Raw genomic sequence first — 18,805 nt, 5'->3', positions numbered from 1 at the left:
ATGCAAATTTAAATAATTTTCTCAAGAATTTTTTTTAGAATAAATCACCAAAATTTTAAAAAAATTAATTTTTAACTTTAGTGCACACCCCACAAGTTTCTCTGCAAAGTGCGTTTCAACCGTCAGATACAGTATGATGGGCAACACTAGTCTACCTCTACTTTTTTTTTTTTAATACTTCTGTTTTTTCTTACTGCTAGTCAAGTATACATAGTCGAATATCACAAAATCTCTTCTAATTATTTCTACGCAACATTTCAACCACATGCTTCTAACTTTCACATTTTATATTTATACCTTCTCATCAACCAGTTATGCAAATTTAAAGAATTTTGTTAATTTTTTTAGAATATATCACCAAAATTAAATTCTTTTTTTTTGTTTAGTGCATGCCTCACAAGTTTTTTTTTGAAGCAATCAGCCACTGCTGTTAGATCTCTAATGATGAGGATCTACTCACTCGTATCAACCATCAAATATAGAATAATAGACTACACTAGTTTATCTCTGCTTTATCCTACTAGTCAAATTGGGACAAATGCATAGTGAAATATCACAAAATATCTTTCAATTGTTTCTATGCACCCTTTTAATTACGTACTTTTATATTTTCTATTTTTACTCCTTTATCAATCAGCTATACAAATTTAAAGAATTTTTTAATTTTTTATTTTTAAAAATAAATTACCAAAACTAAAATATTTTTATTTTTTATCTTTAATTTTTAATTGCAGACAAGCAAATGATACTCGGAAGTCGGAACATTCTTCGTGTGTTTGTTACACAGCTTGACCGCAAGAGAGTAAATTTTTCACATTTTTATATAATTGATGTGTTCAATTATTAGTTCGGAAAAAATTGGCTTAAGTCTGTGATGATGATAGAAGTACTGCAATTTAACTTTGCTTAGTTTGGTACTAGTATTTACTGTTATCTTTTATTAAATCTTTCTTTTTCACTTGCTTTTCATTCTAATTGGATTTCTCTATCAGGCTGTTTCTTTATTTTTCTTTATAAATGCTAAAAAAATCATGTGGCAAACATTTGGAAAAGAAGATCAAATTAAGTGACCGAATATTCAGCTTTCATAATGTGTCTGTCGGTTGACACAAAAAAAGAACAGAGAGAATGATACATCTGTCGGTTGTGTTAATTACCATAGACTTTCCCTATTTATTATATAATAAAAATTGGGACAAAACTAAATCTATTAAAAAAAAAGGTCAGATTTTAGTTTTGAAATTTTAATTCTTTTGGCTTTGTTGCGTGCAGAAGTTCCAACCTTTCTGATCCTCTGTTTTCACCCCCACATTGCATGTGGTATCGGAAAGAGAAAACTGTCTTCGTTCGTATTAATCTCTTCCGAAGTTTTTGGTTAAAATTAAAAATCCTGCACACTCCTACTTGATTTGTTGGTATTTTAATAAAATGATAGATTCAATTTTGTGAAATAGAATTTAATAATCATAATAATTAATAAGATTTCACTAATGACTGGATAATTAAGCGGATTGAAACAAATAATGTATACATAGTAAGAGTAATTCGCTACTCATTGGATTAGAGAATTTAAAATTGATGACGAACCTTATTCTCATATGAATGGGTAAAATGTTATCGTAGTTAAGGCTCCAAATTGGCATGCATGTGGAGAAAAGTGCATGAACTATCTTCAATGGGCAGAAGATAACTCATGCCGCATCCATGATGACACGTATAATCTCCTTGCATGTAGAATGGAACTCTACGTACATAGCCACCTGAGCCTGAATGAAAAGGAAATTGTTAAAATCTTAGAGCAACTAATTAATCTTGTTGATGAGATCTAAGTAAGTGGTTTAGAAGCAATATTAATCTTCTTGTCATTAATTATTCAATATCCTAAAGAATTGAAAGATGGATAAAGTATGACAATGTGGGGATAGAATAGGATGTATGTGATGGGCCAGGGTTATTGGTTGTATTTTGCTCCCACACGGTTCATTGTGTTCCACATGATTTTCTGACATGATTTTGGGTTTTCTTTCCTAGCCATAATAAACATCATTATTAAATGTGAGCAAACATCATTCTGTTGTTAATGTGTTTCTTTTTCCACAGAAGAAAAAGTAAATAAAGACTAAAGAGAGGAACATGCAACATCATCTTGATGCTACGCGATCTAATAAAGCATGGAATTGATCTAATAGCTAGTATAGTATAATTAGCACAAATCTTGTGATTTTAAGGACCAATACATGGCATTAATTTCCATCCAAATTCTGGCCCATATAACTGTACAATATCGTTGTCTTAGTTTTTCTTTTTGTTATCACGACGATCTTATCTAGATATGGAAGAATCACAGTGCTGACATTTAACGGGCCGGGGTTGATCCAAACCTAATGAGAATGGGATTGGGGACACTGGAAAGCCTCAGCCAACGTCGTATTCATGCCGGCATTCGAAGTGTTAAGTCTTGTTTTGTATTGCAGCATCACTGTACTTATACTGATATTTTTCCATTCACTTTTTATTTTATTAATAATATTTGATTAACAATAAAATATTAGTTTAAATTTATTTTATTTAATATTTATTAATTATTTTTAAAATAATAATATAATTTTAAGGACAAATCACTTAAACAAATTAATTGGTGAACAAAATTATATGAATTTTCTAAAGTAAAAAACGTTATGTGTATATCCTAATACACACTTTTATGTAAATCAAATATATTAAAATTGATTTAGACATTGTAGTAATAAATCGAATTAATTAAATTTAAATTATTAGAAATTTCTATAAATCGAATCAACTACTATTTTGAACTTCATCCATTGTAAATTGAAATCATTAGCTTCGAATTAAAATCATAGTTTTTGGCCCTAGTAATTTGAATTGATTGGATTCAAATTCATCACTAGTAAATCGAATGGAAGCTAGTGGTTAGTACTTCTATGCTTATATAAGGAATTCGAATCCAAAAAATCAAATGCAGAGAACATTTGCGCCAAAAAACTCTAGGATTGAAACTGTGAAAATTGAAGACGATCCCAACCATATCTATTGGTTAGACAGTATCGTCCACATTGCTGGTTCGATCGACGAAGAAGTTAGTTTCTGAAATTGAATATCAATAATAGTTTGTGATGTTAAGTGGCTTAGAATTTTGTTATATGTACTATTGTGATTAAACTACAAATGGTAGTTAGATTAGTTGTTTACTGATTAACAATACTTAGTTAGAGTAGTGATTAACTAAATTAGTAGTTTTTCAGGAGTTTAAATAGGTTTCTTAGGTTAAATAGACAGTACAAATAAGAAAATGATGCAAATTAGTTTAACTTTTTAGATTTAATATAATTCCTATGCTTTAGTTAAAGACCTTCTGCTTAGCCAATCATACATTTTTGTATGTAGGTCTGAACTCAAAATGTGTCTTCGTTGCATTTTGTAGAATTTTGATGGACACGGATGCATAAACTCTGATCATAGGAAGGGTATAAGCAGATATCACATGATAGTCAAGTTTTTTGTGATCACTAGAGATCGAGGTGACAAAAAATGTATGAGGTCTATTATATCGTCTGACCTTCCACTAGATGCCCTTCTGCCACCGCAGCGTAATCCGAATCAACCATCTGCAACTATTTCCGAACTGCTTGCACTTGCTGGAATACTTATAATGGTTCGATTCCATCACTTTATACTCAATCCCACGACAGACGCTATAAGTCTTCACACATAAGACGACTTCCTCTTTATTCTGAAATTGCTGACCGACTTGGAACTCAGCTAGACCTGCGGTGTCCTGTGAATCTCTCGCGCCAAAATCAGACTGTACATCCGGTAACCCCTCTGGTCTCATCGCATCAAAACCTAGAGTCGAAAAGTGTGGCCCCTACTGAGTTTCAGAGTTCTATGCTCAACCAGGCCCAACAAGAATACTCCTCCCTATATCATCATCGCTGTCATAAGCAATTGTGGCAGGCTCTACATCATTGTCATCCCTTAGGACATCTTCCACCGCCTCTATTTCTCCAACCGCCCCAAAAATCGAAATCTTAACAGGGGTATTCATGTTAGCACCTTGTTCTGCAATCTCGTCACGGTGTAGTTCAGCTGTAAAAGATGGAGATGCCACCATATCTCCCGTAGATATAATTACAGGTACAGATGAAGATACAACAACAGGGGTTGAACTGGAGGCTGCTGTCAAAGGTACTAATTGATGATTCCGGTTCGATCCTCCTGAATTAGAGACCACATCCACAAGCTTTGCCAATAGTTCAGGGATTCTCACTTTCGAAAATTGGCGATGACAATGAAATAAAACTTACAAATTTTTGTCATTGCCTATCACAAATGAGTCGTAATTTACCCCATCTCGAACAACAGAAATCGGTATTTGTTAATATAACTTATCAATTCGTTTCATTTCATGCGGACCCAATTTTTGTAGTACGGTATTATAAAAATCAACCAGACCCATGGAAGGTCTAAGAAAGACTCTCAACGAATTTTTATCAGCATACTTTATTTTTGATTGTGTTTTTATCTCAATCGTGCCTTTGTAGTGCACATGAACTAGAAAGCTATCCTCCATAGTCATGTTGAGTGTCACTCTAATACGGATTCAACATGTTGTTGGTATTTATATAAGTTGAACGTATAGTCTAAACCTAATTAATTCGATTTAATATGGTTGTTTATAAATGATAAATCGAATTTACTATGGTCGATTTTTTTATAGTATTTTTTTCCGTAAATCAAACCCACTTCATTCAATTTACTTTAGTACACTCAACATACTAGGTAAATCGAATCTAATAAGGTAGATTTACTACCAACAACCCTAAATTGAAATTTACTAATTAATTTTATATTATATTATATAAAATAAATTTAAATATTATGTTTCTATCATTACCATTACTTAGAGAATTTAATTGCACATAGCCTTATTAAAAGTTCTTAATCATATCAATAAGGTAATAACTATGAAATCTAAACGAAATTTATAAAGGTAGTACGAATACGGATACGAGTAAGTTTTGTACTATTACGTTGCCCAATTTATTTCCTTTTTTCGTCAGAAAACAATGTTCAACGGATAATTTAGCTGACTCATTAGACTTGAGTGACGACAAATGAAGCTCCTATGCAGAGGATCCAATATCCACAGAGATACACGATTGACACGTAGCCATATTAATTAATTAATCAAGTTAATAGAAACAACCAGCAATTATTATTTCACTTAGTACTTTTTAGTGAATTTAAAAAATAAAAAAGAAAAGAAAAGAAAGGGGTGTCCCACTCTGAGTGGACATTATAACACAGCCTTCTTCTCAGTCCACACTCGCTCTCACTCACTTCCCCCACTGCTTCTCTGTACTTACTGAAACAATGGGAAAGCTTGTGTGGAAATCCACACCACCACCACTTCTTTTCACCGTAATTCTTGCAATTTTACTCTCACAAACCCTTTTTGCTTACGCTTCAGATCAACCTTCCAAGAAGACCTTCATCTTCCGTGTTGATTCTCAATCCAAGCCCTCCATTTTCCCTACACACTATCACTGGTACACTTCAGAGTTCACCGACCAACACCGCATCCTCCATGTATACGACACCGTTTTCCATGGCTTCTCTGCGGTCCTCACGGACGACCAGGTTGCATCCATAAGCCAGCACCCCTCGGTTCTCGCTGTTTTCGAGGACCGCCGCCGCCAACTCCACACCACTCGCTCCCCGCAGTTCCTTGGCCTCCGCAACCAGCGTGGCCTCTGGTCAGAGTCCGATTATGGCTCCGACGTCATCATCGGAGTATTTGATACCGGTGTATGGCCGGAGCGACGGAGCTTCTCCGACTTGAACCTTGGTCCCATCCCTAGCCGATGGAAAGGTGTCTGTGAAAGGGGAGCGAGATTCTCGCCCAGAAGCTGCAACAAGAAGCTCATCGGAGCAAGGTACTTCTCCAAAGGACACGAAGCTGGTGCTAGTTCTGGTCCGTTGAATCCAATCAACGAAACAATCGAATTCCGTTCACCTCGCGACGCTGATGGCCACGGAACTCACACAGCTTCCACCGCCGCTGGTAGATACGCTTTCCAGGCTAACATGTCCGGTTACGCTTCAGGAATCGCGAAAGGCGTGGCTCCGAAAGCGCGATTGGCGGTTTACAAGGTTTGCTGGAAAAATGCTGGTTGCTTTGATTCTGATATCCTTGCCGCCTTCGATGCCGCCGTCAACGATGGCGTTGATGTGATTTCTATTTCCATCGGCGGCGGTGACGGTATTGCCTCCCCTTACTACCTTGATCCAATTGCAATTGGTTCATACGGCGCCGTTTCCAGGGGAGTTTTTGTGTCCTCATCCGCCGGTAACGACGGACCTAGTGGAATGTCAGTGACGAACCTTGCTCCGTGGCTGACGACGGTGGGAGCTGGCACAATCGATCGCGATTTCCCCTCCGAGGTGATTCTCGGAAACGGAAAGACACTGTCCGGAGTATCGCTATATGCCGGAGCTCCATTGAGGGGGAAAATGTACCAATTAGTGTACCCTGGGAAATCTGGTGTTCTATCTGATTCACTCTGCATGGAGAATTCACTGGATCCGAGACTAGTGAGAGGCAAAATCGTGGTTTGCGATCGGGGAAGTAGCCCTAGGGTTGCCAAGGGTTTGGTGGTGAAGAAAGCCGGTGGAGTTGGAATGATCCTGGCAAACGGAATCTCCAACGGTGAGGGCCTCGTCGGCGACGCTCACCTAATTCCGACGTGCGCCGTGGGCGCAGATGAAGGCGACATAATCAAATCCTACATCTCATCTACCGCAAATCCTACTGCAACTCTCGAATTCAAAGGAACGATCCTCGGAATCAAACCGGCACCGGTTCTGGCATCGTTCTCTGCAAGAGGACCTAACGGCTTGAACCCTGAGATTCTCAAACCAGATTTGATTGCTCCTGGTGTCAACATCCTCGCGGCTTGGACCGATGCTGTTGGACCTACAGGTCTCGATTCAGATTCGAGGAGAACCGAATTCAACATCCTTTCTGGAACTTCAATGGCTGCTCCTCACGTGAGTGGCGCCGCCGCGTTGCTGAAATCAGCGCATCCTGATTGGAGTCCCGCCGCTATAAGATCCGCCATGATGACCACCGCCACCATACTTGACAACAGAAACCAGCCTATGATCGATGAAGCCACCGGAAACGCTTCCACGCCCTACGATTTCGGTGCTGGACATTTGAATTTAGGTCTTGCAATGGATCCTGGCTTGGTTTACGATATCACCAACAATGATTATGTTGATTTCCTATGTGCGATTGGTTATGGTCCAAAGGTGATTCAAGTGATTACTCGATCACCGGCGAATTGCCCGGCGAGGAAGCCATTACCGGAAAATCTAAACTATCCTTCGCTCGTGGCAATGTTCCCGGCGTCTTCGAGGGGATCGTCGACGAAGATGTTTATTAGGACTGTGACGAACGTTGGACCTGCTAACTCGGTTTACACCGTAAGGGTGCAGGCGCCGGCGACGGGTGTGACGGTGTCGGTGAGGCCATCGCGGTTGGTGTTCACTGAATCAGTGAAGAAGCGGAGCTATGTGGTGACGGTGACGGGGGATACTCGAAATCTGAAAATGGGTCCTTCCGGGGCGTTATTCGGGTCGCTTTCGTGGACGGATGGAAAGCACGTGGTTCGGAGCCCCATCGTCCTTACTCAAATAGAACCGTTATAAAGCGCTTTCGGTCATTGTCGCTTTGATCGATGCTCACTCGGGAGTGTCACTTCCGTAACTTGTTCTTGTTCCTGTTCCCACCAATAGACACAATAGAGATTCCTCTTATTTCTTAAGCTTTTTTTTCTTTTTTATTATTATTTTAATTAGGGATGTGTGTAACCCCTTTGTTAAAACGATTACAACTACGGAGAAAGTGTAGTTCTGTTGTTTCACTCCTTTTTTATTTTTTTTATAAGATAATGTTTCGGGTTTGCTATAGCTCTATAATGTATTTGTAGGCATGTAGATGTCTATTTATACCGAAAAAAAAAAAGAAAATTGTGGCATGAATTTTAATTGTGTCTCAATAGAGCACGAGTCATCTTGCTTCTGCTGTTATTATAGTTTTAATTAATCTCAGTGTGTAGTTTCTAATTCTTGCTAAATTATCTAGAAATATTATTTCTAAAATAGACTTTAACATCAAAGGATGTCCCCCAAACCCTGTAGACCTAACTGACTTCAAGTTTGAATGGGGAACAATACAAGACTCGACTCGATAGGGATTAACATTAACAAGCTGGCTAGTGTTAATTGGTTGTTTATACTTTATTAAAGTTCCCATCTAAAGTGCATTTTTTTTTCAAATATTCAATTTTATTTATTTATTTATTTACTGAATTTTGGACATCTTATGTCATACGTACGCAGTAGAAGTTGAAAGCTGTTTTGACTTGTGAGTTAGGAAAGAGTGAAAGAACGATAATTCCTTTATACAGAGAGTAATACGCGAACACCTTCAAGACTTCAATATCATATTTAATTAGTACTTACCATATTTTCTAGCTTTTTAAGTTTGATGGCCCCCATTCAGTCGTTTCCTTTTCTTCAATTCTATTAGTAGATGATGATAGCTGAAGGAAACACGAGTGCATAACTGCATAAGCACTAGTGGTTTAAATGTCAAATTTAAGTTGTTCTAAATAATATCGTGAAGGAATCATTGATTTATTCATACTCTAGGAATATAAACCATTAGTCATCACTACGAATTTATCAATGTTTTATTTATACTCTAGGAATATAAGAACAACAAACCTAAATTACGATGCCATTTGGGATTTGCTAGCTTCCCCTCAATTCCCAATATATTCCTAATTTTATCACAATAAATAATTCCATATTGAAGTAACCAGAGTTGTTTAGAATCTTCATCTTATCTTGTCCTGTTGTTGTTTCTGTTCTCTCCGTCTTTTTACCGGTTCACATGGTATCTCAACTCTTATCCTAATTGTTAAATAAATATTCTTGGTAAAAGTTTTTGGGTTTGTGCACTGAGCAGCACAAGTACGCGATTACAATAAGTCATCAGGGATCATTATATAAATGAAGTTACCGTTAACTCTGAATTATTTATTCCATTTTCTTTTGGGTCACCCACACTGTTAACGGAAATGAGGTTGAAGTAGTTGGGAAAAACAACCTTTATTCATTCATTTTTCTTACTGGATATAGTTTTTTAACGAATTACAATAACTACCCTAATTTCTTAATCCATTATTGTTGCTTCATACATGGCAGACGTTGGGTCCATAACATAAATCTTATTAGCTACTAAAAGCAAAGGAAATCTGATACTTGGCGTCATGGGAGATTCATTATATCATACATTATTAATTAATTGTACTAGAAGTAGTAGTATTTTTCATTTCTTGTTATGTTCATCATGATTCACGACTATAATAATTTAGGGAGCATGTAGTAGAAAAACGTTATATAGATTGGTCCTTCCCTTTGATGCGATTGGTAGTTACAAGGCTTCCATTTTGCTCTTGGCATTTATTTACTCTGATTCTGTATTGCTCCAACGAATATAACAGGTCTTGTTTTGTAAGCTATAGAGAATCTGCATATGTTGACAACCATGTCCACTGATCGTCAGAGAAAACCACCACACATCTGATACGTTCTCCCCTTTTCTCAGCCTTTTTTGTGGTCCCTCCCTCAATCCCTTGTTCAATTCTTTTTTTTGTCTTGAATTTGTTCTATCTATGAACAAAACTAGAAGTAAGTTTACTAGTTGGGCCAATTTTTGTCAAAAGCCCAATATAAAAAATGTATGCTTTGTTGGGCCCATATTTGAAAGACGCGGGAATTGTGTGTTTCTTTCCTTGTTTCTTTGTGGGTAAGTAACTGCCAATGTAACCGTCACACATGGCAGACATCTCCACCTCCACGGTTGTAACACGCCTGCTCCACCGCGCTATTTGCCACGTGTCCCTTTCTCAACATGTCGGTTTATCCATCAATGCTACGCTATATAAGAACGCTTTCTTAACTTACCGTCTTCATCATCGCATTGATTATACTCCAATCACAAGTTCACAACCATGTCTTCGTCACAGCAACCATTCGAGCATGTTCTTGTTACAGTTCCCGGCGTCTTCCTCCACCTCATAGAGAATGACTCCAGCGTCGAACTCGCTTCCGGAGACCTCACCATAACCACCATATACGAAGGTGAAAACGGCGTTGCCGTTATCGCTGGAATCGGCGAACAAGTCCGGTGGCCGTTGACGAAGGATGTTTCCGCTGTAAAACTCGACGAGTCCCACTACTTCTTCACGCTTCGCGTTCCCAATAATAATCAGAAAGGAGGAGAGGAAGATTACGATGTGTTGAGCTATGGTTTGACCGTGGCTTCAAAGGGTCAAGAGGGTGTGCTGAAGGAACTCGATGAGGTTCTGGAAAGGTATAGTATTCTTTCAGTGGAGAAGGTAGAGAGCGTGCAAGGATGGGAGGTGGTGGTGCCGAGGGAGACCTCGCCGGAGGAGATGAAGGTTTCCGGCGAGAAGAGGGAGTTAGTGGAGGAGAGCTCTGCAGCTTACTGGACCACGTTGGCACCCAACGTGGAGGACTACAGTAGCCGGTTCGCTCGGTGGATAGCCGCTGGTTCAGGGCAGGTTGTGAGGGGGATTCTTTGGTGTGGGGATGTTACTGTCGAGAGGTTGAAGTCCGGCAATGACTTCTTCAAGAGGAGGATGCAACCTGCTTCTTCCCAATCTCAGATTAGTCCTCGAGCAATGGAGAGCCTGAAAAGGTTTCTCTTCCTTCCAAGAAATTAAACTATTCTATTCTATTCTATTAAATTCTGTGTTATGTTTTCAGTTTTATCAATATTTATTTGCATATGGACAGGGTTAAGAGGTTGACAAAGATGTCAGAGAAGGTGGCCACCGGTATCCTTTCTGGGGTGGTGAAGGTGTCTGGGTTCTTCACAAGTTCTGTAGTGAATTCTAAAGCAGGGAAAAAATTCTTTAGCTTTCTGCCAGGGGAAATTGTTCTTGCTACTATGGATGGATTCAGTGAGTTACTTAATGACTTTACACATCTTTGATTATCATTATATGAGTTGGGTTTTGAAATGTTGTGTTTGTGTGATTGCAGATAAGGTGTGTGATGCTGTGGAAGTAGCTGGAAGGAATGTAATGTCTACTTCATCTGTTGTCACCACAGAACTTGTTTCCCATAAGTAAGTTCCGTTCTCCAACCAAGTGTGTGTTAGTTAAATGTCCTATGATGTTGTAGTAAAATTGACTTTGAGTGTATCTTGTAGATATGGAGAGGAAGCAGGGAAGGTGACAAATGAAGGGCTTGGTGCAGCAGGGCATGCAATGGGGACAGCATGGACTGTATTCAAGATTAGGAAAGCACTCAATCCAAAGAGTGTCATGAAGCCTACTACACTAGCCAAAGCTGCTGCCAAAGCAAATTCTGCTCAACTCAAAGCAAACCAGTAGTTAAATGCTGCAAAATTTTGATATCTAGCGTAGTAAAGGGATTCATAGTTGTTTTGCTATTCCAGTTTGTTTGTTTAATGTTCAATTCATCTCTCCAATATTTTTCAACGTGTCTAGGATTTTAGTATTGAATGATATATAGATAGATGTTCTGTAAAATGAATTGTTTTCATTTCATTTATTGTGATCCATAATGTCTTGTAGCAGAAGTTAAAATCTAATAATGAAGGGGAAAAAGAAAGGTAGTAGATGAGATGAACAAAATGGCCAAAAAAGGTTACACATCAACACATTTATACAAGATTATTCATGGTAACTTCAAAAATAAAAAGTGATAATAGCTCACATATAACATGAGATAATAACAATTTCTTGGTATATTTATAGTTTTCTTTTATCATCATCATCACCTGCTGTTGTTTTGAGTACTAAGCAGGTTACAAGCACATGATTGAACATGATTAATAACTAGTTTTAAATGGCTTATATAGTCTCGAGATCCAAAACTACCCCATCCATTAAACCTACAGCAGCTACAACTGAAACAACAACTCAAGTGAAACCGAGTAACTGAAGTCCAAGCCATCGATTGCTCCATCTAGGAATCTTCCTCTTTGAAATGTACATGTCTATTGGAAAGTAAACCGTTAAGGGCCAGAAACCAAATGCTCCAAGTATTCCAACTACATCGTTGAAGAAAGGCATGAGCATGTCTATGATGGTTGTTGAAAATACAAAAACAACTGTCCTCCAACTAAGCGGAACAAGTTCAGTTGGTATGCAAGGAAGAGCAATTTTATATTCTATGGTCGCAAAACCATCCTTCGCCCATTTTCTTGCACACCATTTCTCAACAAATGCAATAAAGGTTGGCAAAATACCTGCACGTATGTTCTTCAAGTTTATTGAATGAACAAACAAAAATGGATCAAAGTTGATATAATGTATGATAGAGACAGAGAGCAATACACTGATACCTGATATGCACCAACAAGAGGGAGAAGGTGGAGGAGGAAGCCACGTAAGTATAGCTATAGTCATGTATAACAAGATTCGGTTGAATTTGGCTATTAAAAATATTTCATTATCTAGTAATTTTTTAATTTTTTTTTTATAAAAGTAAGATTATATTATTAACAAAATTCAGGTAACTCATACAAATTATTTGGGGATCAAAATTATACCAATGTCCTACAATGAATTAGCTTACATGTTTTAAAATAAATCTATGCAAATAAAAATAATTAAACTTGATTTACACATTCTCAATATAAATCGAATCCATTACACTATAATAAAAGCACATGATAAATCGAATCAACTCTTCGATTAAATATTTCTGCAGCATATATATAAAAATCAAATATAATTTATTCGATTTACTATTTGTATAGATTATTGACATTTTTTAATTTAAAATATAAATATCAATAAAAAAATACACTCATTTGTATTTAAATAAAATATAAAAAAATTAAAATGAATAAGAATAAATATACAATTTTTTGTGTTTTAGTTAAAATTTTAGAAAATTTATATTGTTATAAACTTGTGAATTTAAAATGAAATGATAATTGATTTCTAAAAAATTATTAAAAATTATCCTTTGACTCATTAATATCTAAAAAATCATTACCAGAAATTTTTTATGTTAAAAACATTAATATAAAATAAAATCCCTCCAAAATAGTATAAGAATTAAAGAAAATATTATATCAATTTAATTCTTATTTACTTTGTGAAATTAAGTATAGAACTTATTATTTCAATGACAAACTTAAATTTTACAAATTAAATGATAATTTAATTAATATAGTATTTCAATTATTTATCAAATTATATATTATATAAATATAGTTGATCATTTTATATTGTATAATTATCTGTTATTTTTAATTTAAAAAAATTCAATAATCTATAATTTACACATGTAGTAATTAGATTCAATTTATATAAAATTAGTATAAATCGAGCTTAATAGCTTCAGTTTACATAGAATTCATGTAAAAAACAGATATGCATATATAATTTTTTTCGTTTTAAGACATTAATGTAATATTATTCTCTATTTAATTTGTTTATGTAAATTACTCAATTATTAATATCAATAGCTACCACCATCAACATGGCCATTTTTAACAATAATCCTTATGTACTTGACTATTATAAATAAAAGTGTTCATACCCTGGCCCAATGTTAAGGGTCCAGGTCCAATCGAAAGGCCTGATCCAATAGATTAAGCCTAACAAAGCACCCACCTCCATTCAAGAGGTCGGTGTCAACCCCGACTTGGTACGAAGAAGTCGGTTGTGAGATTAGCTGGCAGATAAATACTTATTCAAATGGGTAACCGCCCCTGAAATCTCTCTAACCACTTCATAAAGCCATATCTTAACCTCCCTAAGATAATGGGACGGTTATTATCCTAAAGATACGGCACTACTCCAACGGTGGTTATTGGCTCACCACTATAAGTACACTGACACACCTCAGGTATTCCTAAGTCCAATACTCTCTAAGACCTGCTCACACTCTTGCTAACTTAGGCATCGGAGTGTCTTTGCAGGTACCACCCCCCATTCACACGCGAGCACAAGTCGGACGGAGCCTCCCGAGTTGCGGACCTACCTGGAGTCCTCCTCTATTATACACTTGGGCCGCCTAACGCCATTCATTGGGCTAATCTCCGGTTACCTACCGTAACATTGGCGCCGTTGCCGGGGACCCGAGAGATCATCCCTCGATGGCGGATAGATTCCATGAAGAAGTCCGTGCGGAAACAGATTCCGAAGAAGAGAATCTGAACGCGGGCAATAACAATGAAGACCTGGCCCAGCACCAGGAAGATAACGACCAGCATAGAGAAGGTACCTCAGGAATGAAAAATCCGAAGGTAAATTCCTCAGATGGTCGCGAATCAGAAAAGGGTGGACCATCCCACGTAACTGAACTAATGGGATTGGTCCATAGCCGCCTAGAGCAATTGGAACAAGAGCGGGAGAGGCAAAAGGAAACCGAAAGGTACCTTAAAGAAGAGATGGAACGGCGAAAAGAGTTAGAAAGAAAACTCTTGCAGCTAGAATCCTCCCTCAAGAACTCCCGCGATGAAGGAGAAGATCAACTCCCGGGCGGAGAGGATCCTTTCAGCGAGGACATAATGAGGGCAAAAGTTCCAAGGAACTTCAAAAGCCCTGATATGGACCTCTACGATGGGACTACGGATCCAAAGCATCATCTTAGCAACTTCAAAAGCCGGATGTATCTAGCTGATGCCTCCGACGCTACGAGATGCAAGGCTTTCCCGACCACTTTATCGAAAGCAGCGATGAAGTGGTTCGATAGCCTCCCCCCGAGATCCATTACTAGTTTTGAAGACCTCTCCAGGAAATTTTTGATGAGGTTCTCAATTCAGAAGGATAAAGTAAAACATGCACCGAGCCTCCTGGGAGTAAAACAGGAGGTCGGAGAGTCTCTACGAGCCTACATGGAAAGGTTCAATAAGGCATGTTTAGAGATCCAAGACCTGCCCACAGAGGCAGTAATAATGGGGTTAGTCAACGGACTTAGAGAAGGCCCCTTCTCACAGTCCATATCTAAAAGGCACCCCGTTTCTCTAAGTGATGTACAAGAAAGGGCCGAAAAGTACATCAACATGGAAGAGAATGCCAAATTAAGAGACCTGGGTTCACGACCTGGACCTACCTCCTCCTCTAGGGAAAGGGAAAGGGAAGTCAGGAAGAAAGAAGAACCCGGTCTCGAAAGGCCCAGAAAGTATCACTCTTATACTCCTCTAAAGACTTCTATAGTGGATGTATACAGAGAGATCTGCAACACTGAAAGGCTGCCACCCCCAAGACCTATTAAAAACAAAAAAGGGGGAAGTCGCAGCGAGTATTGCGAGTACCATAAATGGTCACTCCACCAACGACTGTTACGACCTCAAAAATGTGATAGAAAAGCTGGCTAGAGAAGGTCGGCTTGACAGATATCTCATGGAGAGGTCGGACACCCATGGAAAGCGAAAGCGAGATGATATGGACAGGAGAGATCCTCCACCACAAACCCCTGAGAGACACATCCACATGATCTCAGGAGGATTTGCGGGAGGTGGAGTCACCAAATCTTCTCGCAAAAGACATCTGAAGAGAGTCTATCAGGTCGGGGATGAGACACCCGACCTCCCCACTATATCATTCACAAAAGAGGATGGGCAAGGAATAATCCCCGGGCACGATGATCCCGTGGTGATAACTATGATCCTAGCCAACGCCCACCTCCACAGAACCCTAGTAGACCAAGGAAGTTCGGCGGACATCCTTTTCAAGCCCGCCTTCGACAAACTAGGGTTAGATGAAAAAGAGTTGAGAGCTTACCCTGACACTCTATATGGGTTAGGGGACACGCCAATAAAGCCACTGGGATTTCTACCCCTTCACACTACCTTTGGAAAAGGGGAAAAATCAAGGACTCTGAGCATAGACTTTATAGTCATCGATGAAGGGTCAGCCTACAATGCCTTAATTGGCAGAACTACCCTTAATCGACTCGGAGCGGTGGTATCAACTCCTCACCTCTGCATGAAATTCCCGACTCCAGGAGGAATAGCAACGGTGAGAGGAGATCAGAAATTGGCGAGGAAGTGCTATAACGAAAGCCTAAATCTGAGAGGGAAGGGCAAAGAAGTCCACACCATAGAATTAGGTGGTGCCAGGACCAGAGAAGAGCTGCGACCCCAGCCGGGAGGAAAAACCGAGGAGATACAAGTCGGTGAGGAGGAAGGAAAAAACACTTACATAGGAGCCAACCTAGGGGAAACCCTGAAACAAGGGTTGGGTGAACTCCTAAGAGCTAATTCCGACCTCTTCGCCTGGAAGGCTTCCGACATGTCCCATAGGCTATCGGTTTACCCAGGGTCCCGACCTGTACAACAAAGAAGACGCAAGCTCGGCCCAGAGAGGGCCTCAATAGTAGAAGAGCAAGTACAGGCGCTCCTGGAAGCCGGCTTTATCAGAGAGGTCAAATACCCAACATGGCTAGCCAATGTAGTGCTAGTCAAAAAACAAAATGGTAAATGGAGAATGTGCGTCGACTATACCGACTTGAATAAGGCGTGTCCTAAGGACCCCTATCCTCTACCGAGTATTGACACCCTGGTGGACTCCAGCTCAGGGTATCAATACCTATCATTCATGGACGCCTACTCGGGATATAACCAAATCCCGATGCATGAACCCGACCAGGAGAAAACATCGTTCATCACACCAAAAGCCAACTATTGCTACGTGGTCATGCCATTCGGACTAAAGAATGCAGGAGCCACGTACCAAAGGCTGATGAACAAAATGTTTTCCTCCCATTTAGGGAGCCTAATGGAGGTATACGTCGACGACATGTTAGTAAAAACCAAGCAAGAAGTCGACCTCTTAACCGACCTCTCACAAGTCTTCGACACTATAAGGTTGCATGGGATGAGACTAAATCCCGCAAAATGCGCCTTCGCAGTAGAAGCAGGAAAATTTCTAGGGTTCATGCTAACACAAAGAGGGATTGAGGCCAATCCCGACAAGTGCAGAGCCATCCTAGAAATGAAAAGTCCGACTTGTTTGAGAGAGGTTCAACAGCTCAACGGCCGACTTGCAGCCCTCTCCAGGTTTTTGGCAGGATCAGCACTAAAATCCCTTCCATTATTCTCCCTATTAAGGAAGGGATGCCAGTTTGAATGGACTCCGGAATGTGAGGAGGCGTTCCAAGAATTCAAAAAATTCTTGAGCCAACCCCCCATCTTAACCCGACCAGCACCGGGAAAAGACCTCGTCCTATACTTATCCGTCGCAAACAGGGCTGTCTCATCAGCCCTGATCAGAGAAGACGAGGTCGGGCAACACCCGGTCTATTTTACCAGCAAGGTTCTACAAGGTCCTGAACTAAGGTACCACAAACTAGAGAAGTTTGCTTACTCCTTAGTAATAGCCTCAAGAAGGCTAAGACCTTACTTCCAGGCTCACACGATAAGAGTCCGTACGAACCAGCCCATGAAGCAAATCCTTCAAAAGACGGATGTTGCAGGGAGAATGGTTCAATGGGCGATAGAGCTCTCCGAGTTCGATTTGAGATACGAAGCTCGGACTGCAATTAAAGCCCAGTGCCTCGCCGACTTCATCGCAGAATACGCAGGTGAACAAGAGGAAAAACCAACTACATGGGAACTCTATGTAGACGGGTCCTCCAACAAAACGGGGAGCGGCGCAGGCATAATATTGGTAGATGGAAAAGGAACCCAGTTAGAGGTCTCCTTAAAATTTGAATTTCCAGCTTCAAACAATCAGGCAGAATATGAAGCCTTGATTGCAGGATTAAAGCTAGCAGAAGAAGTTGGCGCCACAAAGGTGACAATCTATAGCGACTCACAAGTGGTGACTTCCCAAATAAGTGGGGAATATCAGGCAAAGGACCCCAATATGAAGAAATACTTGGAAAAAACCTTGGAACACCTTGGGCACTTTGCGGAAACCGAGATCAAGCACATAACTCGGGATCTAAATAGCAGAGCTGACGCCCTATCCAAGTTAGCAAGTACCAAACCCGGAGGGAACAACAGAAGCCTGATTCAAGAGACCCTACAAGAGCCCTCGGTATCAAAAGCAGAAGATGAACGAGAGGTTCTTGAGGTACTCGGCCTAAACCTCGGATGGATGAATTCCTTAGTCGAATACCTAAAATTTGACATCCTCCCCAAAGAGGAGAAAGAGGCTAAAAAGATCCGAAGGGAAGCACAACATTATACTTTGGTGAGAAATGTCCTTTACAGAAGAGGAATATCAACACCATTGTTGAAGTGCGTACCGACCTCAAGAACCACCGAGGCGTTGGAAGAAGTACACAATGGGATTTGCGGAAATCATCTCGGAGCAAGGTCGCTAGCCAGAAAAGTAATCTGAGCAGGATTCTATTGGCCGACCTTGCAGAAAGATGCTACCGACTTTGTGAAAAAATGCCAGCCATGCCAGATGCATGCAAATTTCCACGTAGCCCCACCAGAAGAGCTCATTAGTATAACTTCCCCCTGGCCCTTTGCAAAATGGGGGATGGATCTGTTAGGTCCTTTTCCCCAAGCACCAGGGCAAGTTAAATACTTAATCGTGGGAATAGATTACTTCACAAAGTGGATAGAAGCAGAACCATTAGCCACTATCACTGCTCAAAGAAGTCGCAGGTTCCTCTACAAAAACATCATCACAAGGTATGGGATACCTTATTCCATCACCACAGATAATGGAACCCAATTCAT

The 18,805-nt window shown here is 39.5% G+C and overlaps 2 protein-coding genes across 2 annotated transcripts; both read left to right on the top strand.

Annotated features, from left to right (window-relative positions):
• Positions 1-5,338: 5,338 nt before the first annotated feature.
• LOC130968430 (subtilisin-like protease SBT1.6) lies at positions 5,339-8,113 on the top strand. The gene has a single exon (XM_057893694.1). The coding sequence runs from the start codon at positions 5,395-5,397 to the stop codon at positions 7,732-7,734; it is 2,340 nt and encodes a 779-aa protein (XP_057749677.1). The 5' UTR covers positions 5,339-5,394; the 3' UTR covers positions 7,735-8,113.
• Positions 8,114-10,080: 1,967 nt separating this feature from the next.
• Positions 10,081-11,725, top strand: LOC130965305 (protein EARLY-RESPONSIVE TO DEHYDRATION 7, chloroplastic-like). Its single transcript, XM_057890058.1, has 4 exons — positions 10,081-10,816; positions 10,915-11,081; positions 11,164-11,248; positions 11,333-11,725. The coding sequence occupies exons 1-4, from the start codon at positions 10,107-10,109 to the stop codon at positions 11,514-11,516; spliced, it is 1,146 nt and encodes a 381-aa protein (XP_057746041.1). The 5' UTR covers positions 10,081-10,106; the 3' UTR covers positions 11,517-11,725.
• The last annotated feature ends 7,080 nt before the right edge of the window (positions 11,726-18,805 follow it).

Source organism: Arachis stenosperma, chromosome 3 (assembly GCF_014773155.1).
Source record: "Arachis stenosperma cultivar V10309 chromosome 3, arast.V10309.gnm1.PFL2, whole genome shotgun sequence".
Lineage (NCBI taxonomy): Eukaryota > Viridiplantae > Streptophyta > Magnoliopsida > Fabales > Fabaceae > Arachis > Arachis stenosperma.
This window is presented reverse-complemented; position numbering and strand designations above follow the sequence as displayed.

What these genes read in the sequence shown, in the direction of transcription:
- LOC130968430 (XM_057893694.1), top strand. Translation starts at nt 5,395, where the DNA reads ATGGGAAAGCTTGTGTGGAAATCCACACCACCACCACTTCTTTTCACC.
- LOC130965305 (XM_057890058.1), top strand. Translation starts at nt 10,107, where the DNA reads ATGTCTTCGTCACAGCAACCATTCGAGCATGTTCTTGTTACAGTTCCC. An exon ending in GCAATGGAGAGCCTGAAAAG is followed by an intron (nt 10,817 to 10,914) that starts GTTTCTCTTCCT and finishes GCATATGGACAG; the next exon opens with GGTTAAGAGGTTGACAAAGA. An exon ending in ACAGAACTTGTTTCCCATAA is followed by an intron (nt 11,249 to 11,332) that starts GTAAGTTCCGTT and finishes TGTATCTTGTAG; the next exon opens with ATATGGAGAGGAAGCAGGGA.